The sequence below is a fragment of the Gossypium arboreum genome, chromosome 7, assembly GCF_025698485.1.
Source record: "Gossypium arboreum isolate Shixiya-1 chromosome 7, ASM2569848v2, whole genome shotgun sequence".
Taxonomy (NCBI): Eukaryota; Viridiplantae; Streptophyta; class Magnoliopsida; order Malvales; family Malvaceae; genus Gossypium; species Gossypium arboreum.
The window spans coordinates 5177108-5187954 of record NC_069076.1 but is presented as its reverse complement, the minus strand read 5'-3'; the positions used below and the strand labels follow the sequence as shown (position 1 = coordinate 5187954).

Here is a 10847-nt window from a genome sequence, read left to right as displayed (position 1 = left end):
AGGCCTTTGAGCTGATGGTTAAGGAGGAGGGTTTGCTATTGCACTTTTAAACCTAATGCCCCTACTTTTTCTACCTTAAAAACCAAACTTGCTCGACGCAAGAGGACAGGTTTCGATCGAATAGAACCAAGCTGATGAAATTGTGTGAAGAGACAAAGTGTATATTATATATGCTGGCATTAGTTCCCCAGCTAACGCAGCGGGATTAATATTTTTAATAATTTATTTAAATAAATAATAATTAATTTCAAACTAAAAAATTATTAATTTAAGTAATTAATTGTTTTTCATTAAAATTAATTAATTATTATATAAAGTAATCATCTACTAATCTTTTGATGGTAATAATATTATTAATATAATATGATTTTTCAATTATGAAGATTAAATTTACTTAATAATCATTTAAAATTAACTACATATTAAATTGATGTGTGAATTTGGGTCAATCATTTTAAATAAATTATTTAAAGTAAAACCTAAAATAAACATTTTCTTGAATGGACTGAATTTGAATATAATGCAAACATACAATAGAACTATTTAAAATTAAATTTTAATTGATAACTCATATTCAAATTTATAGACATAAATTAATAATTATATTAATTTAACTTTAATTTTCAATGGATGAAATTCCTAAAATTAAAAGCGAGTAGAGGGACTTAATCCAGAAGTTCAAAAAGTACAGGGACTGGGGTAATTAGGCATTTCTCATTCACCCAAATGAAGAAAAAAAAAACCAACTGCTAACGTGTCAGCATTCAAAAGCCTAACTTCTACAGTACTTTATGTATCTTTTTTTAATATTTAGTTGTAGATTATGGATTATAGATATTCCATACAGGATGTTTCTTCTTTCTTTACAGTGCATGCCCACAAATTATATAAGAGTGTAACACAAAATTTGGATGATAGACCATTATCATGATCTTGCATTTGTCATTTGTACTTTTCCATTATTTTTCTTGCTTCTTCTACAGGGTCCTCCATGGATTCACTGCCACTGCCTCCTCTTGGTCCTTGATCTTTGTTCAAGGCAATAAATACGAAATACACAAGTCCCATTGTGGCCTGTTCATCCAGAAGAACGCGTTATTAAAGTTCAGATAAATAATCTAGAAATCAAAATACTATTATTTTTAGTGACAGACCCGCAATTTTAACAACTGAAAAGACGAGGAAAAACGAAATATAACGTAGATACATAGGCATGCAGTTAAAATCTTCTAGCAGATGAGCAACAAGGATAACGGTTTGCCATATTCCTTGAGGAAAAATAAACGAACAGTCAAATTAGATTTGCAATAGCTTTTCGAATCATTAACAACTAAGCCAGTGACTCTTAAGTTATCTGATGTTCACAAATGCAAATTCTACTTGGTACCTGATTCAAGCATAGACATTGAATTTTTTACTCTTAGAATGAAAATTAGGTGACTTTCAGCACTTGCAGGTATCCAAGCAAACCAACAAGTGAAGGTTCTGATTTATGTTGTCCGTGTTTCTTCTTGTGATTCATAAGAATGTTTTCCACGTTTTTAACAGTCACTGGCGATCAGCCATTGTCTGACAGTAGCGAGCCGAATACAACTGTCTAAAGCTGCCAGATAAAATTTTATATTTTGTATTTCACCAAGTAAAAGTTGGTTCAAGTTTTATTGGCCTATCAGCACAGAGATGATGTGGTTCTATAATTAGATTCAGATTTAAGTAACAACACTTGATATTTGTGACAGTTTCGTAAAGGTATTCAAAAGGGAGACCTGAAGATGTAACCAAACAACTAAGGCTTCAAGGCAGTAAGGTTTCTTTATGTATCACACTCAGATTAACATGTAGATAACATTCTTATATATTATAGACTATATTATTTGATTGTAGGAGCAGGAGTGAGTGCCAGGAACAGTTAGTTATGTGTCCTACATGGATATGCTCAATTTTTCGAATGAGGGTTGTACCTTTGCACCCATGTCTTGATATCTCTTTGACATGAGTACCTCAAGAACAATGAAGAGTTTGAGCAACAGAGGTTGCATGTTAATTCTAAGTATAAAGACGCTCTAACCATGTAAGTGCAAAAGATGAGACGCACACGATTTATTTGCTTGTAGTTGTATGTAGCAAACGTCTGCTGTCCACTAGGGCTTGTTCTCTCTCCTCACTTCTAAATTTTAAGAAACAATAGGCCCACTTTGTGCCACTGAAGCAAAATATAAGTATTTTACAATTCCACAAGCCATAGCTTGCAGTTCCTACTGATGCATTTAGCTTCTAGAACTGAATTTATGCTGCTATCTAAGCCTTTCCTGAATACATATGTAATTCATAATTGGAAGAAATGCGCAGCATTTCACGATGATTACCAAAGTGACTACACTAAAACTGGCACCGGTAAATCATTCATTGAAAAAAGGCATATAAAGAACATACTGCGGCAAAATCAATACAAAATCATCAATCATATATTCCTATAGATGGAAAGAAAGTAAGAAATACAACATACCAGCGCAAAGAAAGCTGTTGACAGGAATGACTTGAGTACAAAAAGTGTCACAAAGAGAGCGACAACTGAAACAGAGATCCTTGCGATTGGTCTCGGGACAGAGTCCTGAACTCAAAAATATAGGGACAAGTATATTCAACAATGTCTTTTATCCGGACACTAGAATCACAGGAGCAAAAGATTGAACTTTTACCGGCACTAAATTGGTTCCAGCTTCAACTCCATCCTTCCCAACCTTCCATACTGTCTGAATAACTAACAATAAAGTTCAAAATGGTTGTTAGTACAAATTGAAAACAAGAAAATGAACCTTGTATGCTTGAATCAACATGAACCCTACAGCTTATCACATGATTATCTGCAAAGACCGTACTAATCACAAGACCTACGTTACATCACAGTTTCAATTTATGTTACTAACATTTTGATTTATTTCATTAGCTCAATAGGAATAGAGATAAACAAACATAAATCACAAACCCAATTCTCAGTAATATCATTTTTGAATATCCATCAACAAGGCAATGCTTATTCCGAAGAATTAAAAAGGAAGAGAGAGCAAAAAGGAAACCTTTGAAGAAGTTGGACTGAAGTGCATAAACCAAGGGTCTTGGTGCTAAGGGCTTGTTAAATTGAATATTTGAGAAAAGGGTTTTCCTCTTTAACCTTAAAAAGGATGTGGGAGACAAGAAATTAGAGTGAGGGAGAGCTAGGGTTTGGTTATTGTGGTAACATTTTGGAGAGTGTGGTGATACAGAAGACATGTAATGAACCATAGGTGAGGAAGCCATACTCAATATTGTTTAGCAAGATATTTATCTTTCTGAAAAAAATCAAGAACTCTGTAATTTCCCTGTTGTAATTTGAATGTTAATACTCAAAACTGTGAGAAGTTGAAAATCTATGTCGTCCAGAATCCTGACACTTCATCTCCACCTCACAGAGAATGGGGAATAGGGCCCAACCCAGATTGGTGATACAAAAGCCGGATTGAAGTTATCGGTTTTTTTATTATTAATTTTTGGCTAAATTCTGATATTAGTCCCTGTACTTTACAAAAATTATAAATTTAGTCCTATACTTTTAGAATTTGTATTTTTAGTCTTGGACTTTTCAAATTTTGAAATTTTAGTCATGACCCAAATAGTGGTACTTGAACCCATTTAGTTAAATTCAATTACTAGTCTTGTAATATGCATACAAGTGTAGATTTAGTCCATATTCTTCAATTGTATCATTTTAATTTCTTATATTATTCAATTTTTAAATTTCAATCTTGACGCAATTGGTAAATGATTAATTGAATTTTAGTGATTAATATGTTAATATAAGATTATGGGAATCACCAAACTTAATGAATTTAACAATTTTCATTTAATAAAGATTGGAATTTTAAAATTTAAAGTATACAAAGATTAAATATGACCAAAATAAAATATAAGGACTAATAATGAAATTTAACCTTTATTTTTTTCTAAGTCTTAGCCACAACAAATTGAATCCTTAAAAGCACTATTTTCATAACCGAACCAAATTGGTGGATCCAGCCAATAAGACTAAGATCTGGTTTAGAATAAAGGTTGATTGAATTAATTTTATCTATTTTTAATATATATTCTTCTAAAAAAATTGTGATTATTTAATAATTTATTCAATCGAACCAGATAAACTAATTGAATAAAAAATCGATAATTTAATCATCGATCTAGTTCTAAAAACATTTTCTTTGATATTAGATTTGAATCTAGTTAAGAGTTGAAATTGCATTGATTCACGTAGGTTAAATTAGCCTCAAAGTTTGGAATGTTATTCAATTTTTGAACATTTTTGGATTTGTCTCACATTCTCTTCAAAGGATTTCGTGGTGTTGATAATGGTAAAATCTATAATGTGACAATGCATAATTCCATTGTAGTGTGGAATATTTTGAACAACCTGGTACTTCTTATAAACTTAACTTTCACCGTAATCATGCATTAATCTTTGATAATTTTGTTATATCTAAACCCGATCATAAGTTGAATTACAAAACTCTACTCGATTTAGTTTTTGTTTTGAAAACTCTTCTCTTTCCAATCCGAAAGCTTACACAAGTTTCATGGATATATATATATATATATATATATATATATAATAATAATAATTTGAAAAGCGACTAATACATATCAAGAATGATGAAATTCTACTATTTCAAAACTCAAAAGCTATTCTATACCTATATTCATTCATGCAACAAAAAGATCAAAGATGGGTATGTTTCAACTATTTAAATGATCACATTTTGTAAAAAATTTATATTTTTACCATCAAATTCGAAAACCATAAAAACCAATAAACACTTAATCTAAATCCATCCTAAACTTTATCACTGATAATAAACTTTAAATCCTAAACTCTAAAAAATCAAGCTAAACTCATAAATTTCTAACTATTGTTTTATCAAATATCACATGTAATTAAATAAATTAAATAAACTACCCCACTTTCATTTTCTTTTTCTTAATTTAGCCATTTTAGGGGAAAGAAATTCCAAAGACTTTAAAAAAAGAGCAGCCCACCGGAGAAGCCCATTGACCACCGGGAAAGCCCCTTTGACCACCACTTTAACGTTGATATTATTTATAGATATCAAGAAACAGAACAAAATAGTTGCAAACACAAACGTGGGGGCTTGGGTTTTTTACACCTTTGCCCATTATTTGCCGCCTTTCTGCCAGTAAACAACAACTCCATTCAAATGCCCCGCCGGGAAACTATAGTTTAACGGTCATATTTCAAGAACTATTACTTTCATCTCAAGCACCCTTTTCCTATTTATATACACTAGATAGATAGACATTACATTTATCTCAAGAAAGCAGCATTCCCAGTTTCAAGCAAATACAGAAAATAATTTGTTTCAGTGAAAACGATAAGATGATGGAGCTTCTCAGTCGTGATGATTTTAAGGATACAAAGATTGATCCCAATTGGGGTCCTTTTGGTTACTTGCTGTACGTACTCCATGTTGACCAACTGAAATTGCAGAAAAGCCACAATGCACCCCCACCACCTCAAACCCTTTGCAAACAAGACCATACGGGTTTCAAGCTGAGGTTCAAGTTCAACAACAGCGTTGGACTGAAAAGGAAACGTAATCTCAAAGCAGTAGAAGAGGAAGACGATGGCGATTGGGTAGCACCAAAACTGAAGCCGAAGAAAAGAAGGAAGCAAGAGAAATCCGTTTGCCCAATCCCACCAACAAACTTGCCTCCCAAATTCAGACAACTTATAGTTGAAGATATGGGTGGTAGGGGTTTGGTTCTGGTCATACAAAAGACCATCTTTTTCTCCGACATAAACCCTACTGCCAGTCGTTTCTCCATACCCTTCTCGCAAGTCAAAACTCATGACTTTCTCAACGAGGCAGAGGCTAAAGAGTTAGATGACAAAAACCCCATGCAGGTGTGGTTGTTAGACCCATCCATGAAGGGAACAAATATTACCTTTAACAAGTGGGTTATGGGGTCAAGTTCGCTCTATGTCCTCACTAACACGTGGAACCCTGTTTTGAAGAACAACCAACTCAAAAAAGGCGACATGGTGCAGCTCTGGTCTTTCCGGGTGAATTACCTGCTGTGCTTCGCACTCGTAAAGCTCTAGCTTCCGATCATATTTGTTACTTTACACAACATTAGGATTTTGACTTGTTAGTACTCTTTTTTGTTTTATCGCCAACCATGTTTGGTGGTTAATAGTGTTATTGAAGTTGCATTTTACTAGTTTTTTTTTCTCAATAGAGTTGAAAATTCACTCAAACCGTATGATATATACTGCTTCTTCTATGTAGTGTTAAATCCCTTTGAAAGGTAATTAAAGAATATGGACAACCATCGATAAGTTTTCGAGAATGCTCATTGTGATCTTACATTGCTCAAAAAAGTGTAGTAGCTAAGTAATGTTGCAGTCATAAGGGTGATTGGGAATCTGCCATCTGTGGCAAAACATTCCATATTCATATCTCCAATGCCTCAAACATTGAGCTTGTGTTGTCTAGCGATTACGTGATCCTACCCCTTTTAAATGATACGGTGATAAATTAGATTTTTCTCCTCATTTTTAGAATTTTCTCCTCGAAAAAATTTAAATTTAACTAAAAAATACTGAAATTTATTAAAAGATGAGAACAAAAAGGCCCAATTACAACTAAATCTGGGGTCTCCAATCAAAAGAAGGCCCAAAAGAGCTGAAGAATTAATCCTATAGATCCAAATTCAAAGCCCATTTTCCATTTTTCAATACAATAAAGGGAAAAAAAAATTAGGAGGTTGCTTGATCCCAAATCCATAGCACAATTTCTTTTCAAAAGATCCCACAGCCATCTCATAATCTGAGCCGAGTGTCGGAGGCCTGAAAACGAACCCTAAACGATGGGTCAGGGAACACCGGGCGGTATGAATAGGCAAGGTTTCCCAGGGGACCGGAAACCCGATGGCTCTGATAAGAAGGATAAGAAATTTGAGCCAGCGGCGCCCCCAGCCAGGGTGGGGCGCAAGCAACGAAAACAGAAAGGATCTGAGGCCGCGGCTCGGCTTCCGACTGTAACGCCGTTGACGAAGTGTAAGCTGCGGTTGCTAAAGCTGGAGCGGATCAAGGATTATTTACTGATGGAAGAAGAGTTTGTGGCTAACCAGGAAAGGCTCAAGCCTCAGGAAGAGAAAGCCGAGGAGGATCGATCTAAAGTAGATGATTTGAGAGGGTCGCCGATGAGTGTCGGCAACTTGGAGGAGCTTATCGATGAGAACCATGCGATTGTTTCATCGTCGGTTGGGCCGGAGTATTATGTGGGGATTTTATCTTTCGTTGATAAGGATCAGTTGGAGCCTGGATGTGCTATTTTGATGCACAATAAGGTAATTGAACTCTTAAGCTTTATGGGTTTTGCTTTAGTTTTAGGATTTGTTTTTTAAATTTTTGAAATGATATGATATAAGAACTTAAAGAGCAATGAATTTTTGGATTTGCATTTAGAATTGGTGCATTGAGAATGCAGCTGATAGAATGTTATGTCAAACTAGTGGTTGCTAAATTATCATACGTGAGAGAATTCTTGTGAAATTTGAATAAATAATTGTGTTTTGACCATGATTTCTTACTTTAGCTTAGATTGATGAGCTTTGAAATATGAACTTTTAATCAAAGCTAAATTCATAAACAAGTTCGAGCCATTCTGTAGATCTCAAGCTAGAGGTTACCTCAAATAAATGCGAGCGAGGCGTGATACCAGATTTGAATAAGCAAGCTCTAGATGGGGTATTTGCTTATCAAGTTTGCTATTAAAGTTGATGATATTCAAGTCTTTGGGCATATTTCTACTTGTATCACACTTTTGCTAATCCAAAATGCTAGTATAAATCTTGAAAGGGTAGATAGGAAACTTCTTCCATTTAAAGATTTTGCATCTATTCTTTCTATCGATTGTTGGCATCTTCATTATGTTCCATCTCATTCTTTTGTTCTTCGAAAGAAATTTATGCTTGCTTATTGTATATTCCTAGGTTCTTTCTGTTGTTGGGCTTCTGCAAGATGAAGTTGATCCCATGGTATCAGTGATGAAGGTTGAAAAGGCTCCATTGGAATCCTATGCTGATATAGGAGGTTTGGATTCTCAGATACAGGAGATTAAAGAGGCAGTTGAGCTTCCTCTGACTCACCCTGAATTATATGAGGACATTGGTATCAAACCTCCAAAAGGAGTTATCTTGTATGGAGAGCCTGGGACAGGCAAGACTTTGCTTGCTAAGGTGTGTATTCCTATATCTGCAGCAAGGCATTTTTCTTTCTATGCGCATGTCTATGATAATTAATGCTTTTGCATGTGATAACTTTCCTTTCCGACCCCTTTGCTTCAAATTGTTTGATTGGAAGACAAATCATGTCATGTCTGGACATCATCAGTGCAAGGTGTCAAGCACGATAATCTTCCAAAATTGGAGTAGAGGGATATCGTGGATGAAATATGTGATTTTGCTTATAATATGCAGTTGTTAATATTATTTGTCTTGGTCATGGTTCTTTGTTTACACTAGTATCACATGGTTATTCTGGTTGTTTCTGCTATATAAAATATAGCTAAGCTTTTTGTCATTTATATTCTTTCAGGCAGTGGCTAATTCTACATCTGCAACCTTCTTGCGTGTTGTTGGAAGTGAATTAATTCAGAAGTACTTGGGAGATGGCCCCAAATTAGTTAGGGAACTCTTCAGAGTTGCTGATGATCTTTCCCCTTCAATTGTCTTCATTGATGAAATTGATGCAGTTGGTACTAAGAGGTAAGTTAGTGAAACAGTTGTACCTGGAATTCATTATATTTTAAATATTTCTCATCAATACCCATACAGGTATGATGCCCATTCTGGTGGTGAACGTGAAATTCAGAGGACCATGTTGGAGTTACTGAACCAGTTAGACGGCTTTGATTCAAGAGGAGATGTCAAAGTAATTCTTGCGACAAATAGGATTGAAAGTCTTGATCCAGCTTTGCTTCGCCCTGGTCGAATTGATAGGAAAATTGAATTTCCCCTACCTGACATCAAAACAAGAAGGCGCATTTTCCAGGTATGTGATTGTCTCATGATGTATTGAAACACTATTTCAGATATGTTTCTCTCTTCTCGTTTTCTTATAAATAGTTTGTGTCTTTAAAGCTTGCTTCATTGTACTAACCCACTTTTCAAATGTTTGGACCACAGATACATACATCAAGGATGACTTTGGCTGATGATGTGAACTTGGAAGAATTTGTTATGACAAAAGATGAGTTCTCCGGAGCTGATATAAAGGCAATATGTACTGAGGCTGGCTTGCTTGCTTTAAGGGAGAGGCGCATGAAGGTGAGACTCATATAAATTCCTAATAAAGAAAGTTCATGCTTCTCTTCTCTTATAATATATGTAATTATATTTGTAACATATAATTTCAATTCTACAAGATTTCATCCTGGACCCGTAGATAATAGAATCAAAACCGGATTGATAGCTTTACATGAATATATACAAGTTTTATTGCACTAGATTATATTCTGGGTCTATAGGCATTAGAATTCCTAGTTTCCAACCAGACTATTAGGAATTAGAATCAGCAATGCTTTGCAAATACCCGTAAATACATGCATGCAAATCTCCTTTTGCTTTTAATTTTCCGTAAGGTGACTAATTTCTCGTTGTTAGCGAGAAAAGGATTTATTAGTGGTGTATTCTCACCATCAATTCCTAAGAAGTAGATGCTGGTTGCCCTTTATTTAGAATTAAACAACAGTTTAAATGAATAAACTGAAAACTTGTGTCAAAATTTGTCCTTCTGCAAGACAAAAAAAAAAAAAAAACCTTAAGATACAGTATTGAAAATGTCTTTCTTTCTGCAAGTAGAATGCTTCATTTTCTTCAATTGTAGGGTATCTTCCTTGATAACCTACAGATTTTGTGCTAATATGATGCCTACTACAGTTTTTTTTTGTCTGTGTTAGTGTGTTGATGGTGTTAGAGGAGAATCTGTTATGCCTCATTGTTTTCTGTAGTCATTTGTACTTGTTAGTGATAATATGTGTTAATGTGTGGCATCAATAACATGTAGCTGATGATTCAAATTGTTCATAGAAATTTTACTATATATCGAGTTGCATTATAGGTGACGCATGCGGACTTTAAGAAGGCCAAGGAAAAGGTGATGTTCAAAAAGAAAGAAGGCGTTCCAGAAGGACTTTATATGTAGTAGAATTTCAAGATATCCATGTTATTCACTAATTCTGGGTTTCAATTGTTGTACACAAAGATTTTTAATTTTTTGCCCCCCTATTTCTTCTGCCTCATTATGATTTACCAAGCCATTGACATGATTTCTTGCCTATTTTGAAGGTCTTCCAATGCTAAACTTTACCCAATTTGCTAATTGCGAAAAGAAATTTCCGTCTCGAACATTTCTTGTATCAAAATTAGATTATCATCCACAAAAATTAAATATGTCACACTTAAAGGCCGTTTCTACTTGTTTTTATTAATGTTCCTATTTCCATTAAAATTTAAAAGAAATTATATTGTTATGATCCATGTATTGTCCTTGTATGCATTATATAGCAGCACAAATTCTGGGAAGAACCAAAGTTTAGATTCGGTATACGATGTCTCATCCAATCAAAAGGGTTTTTTTTTTTAATCTTGAGAAATTGTGGAATAAAAAAGTTCCATTTTATCAATTATTAGTAACTATTAATCACAATTTTAATATTTTTGTTACTCTTGGTACTGGTATCAATATCGAATTATTAGGCCTTTGGCATTTTATATTTCAATTGTCTCTTGTTATG

The 10847-nt window shown here is 34.1% G+C and overlaps 3 protein-coding genes across 3 annotated transcripts; 2 read left to right on the top strand and 1 right to left on the bottom strand.

Annotated features, from left to right (window-relative positions):
• Window positions 1-579: 579 nt before the first annotated feature.
• Window positions 580-3467, bottom strand: LOC108481756 (uncharacterized). Its single transcript, XM_017784842.2, has 4 exons — window positions 3078-3467; window positions 2700-2761; window positions 2507-2611; window positions 580-1074 (listed from the first exon to the last, which is right to left on the bottom strand). Exons 1-4 carry the CDS (start codon window positions 3295-3297, stop codon window positions 943-945), a joined length of 519 nt encoding a protein of 172 aa, XP_017640331.1. The 5' UTR covers window positions 3298-3467; the 3' UTR covers window positions 580-942.
• A 1955-nt stretch (window positions 3468-5422) lies between these two features.
• LOC108480146 (B3 domain-containing protein At1g05920) lies at window positions 5423-6148 on the top strand. Its single transcript, XM_017783040.1, has one exon. The coding sequence runs from the start codon at window positions 5423-5425 to the stop codon at window positions 6146-6148; it is 726 nt and encodes a 241-aa protein (XP_017638529.1).
• A 636-nt stretch (window positions 6149-6784) lies between these two features.
• Window positions 6785-10445, top strand: LOC108454996 (26S proteasome regulatory subunit 4 homolog A-like). Its single transcript, XM_017753630.2, has 6 exons — window positions 6785-7398; window positions 8044-8289; window positions 8648-8817; window positions 8887-9103; window positions 9238-9378; window positions 10172-10445. The coding sequence occupies exons 1-6, from the start codon at window positions 6916-6918 to the stop codon at window positions 10253-10255; spliced, it is 1341 nt and encodes a 446-aa protein (XP_017609119.1). The 5' UTR covers window positions 6785-6915; the 3' UTR covers window positions 10256-10445.
• Window positions 10446-10847: the final 402 nt, after the last annotated feature.

Coding starts and splice junctions, on each gene's coding strand:
- LOC108481756 (XM_017784842.2), bottom strand. CDS start 3,297: ATGGCTTCCTCACCTATGGTTCATTACATGTCTTCTGTATCACCACAC. Junction 2,762..3,077: donor TCAGTCCAACTTCTTCAAAG/GTTTCCTTTTTG, acceptor CTTTATTGTTAG/TTATTCAGACAGTATGGAAG. Junction 2,612..2,699: donor CTGGAACCAATTTAGTGCCG/GTAAAAGTTCAA, acceptor TTTTGAGTTCAG/GACTCTGTCCCGAGACCAAT.
- LOC108480146 (XM_017783040.1), top strand. CDS start 5,423: ATGATGGAGCTTCTCAGTCGTGATGATTTTAAGGATACAAAGATTGAT.
- LOC108454996 (XM_017753630.2), top strand. CDS start 6,916: ATGGGTCAGGGAACACCGGGCGGTATGAATAGGCAAGGTTTCCCAGGG. Junction 8,290..8,647: donor GCAAGACTTTGCTTGCTAAG/GTGTGTATTCCT, acceptor ATATTCTTTCAG/GCAGTGGCTAATTCTACATC. Junction 9,379..10,171: donor TAAGGGAGAGGCGCATGAAG/GTGAGACTCATA, acceptor GTTGCATTATAG/GTGACGCATGCGGACTTTAA.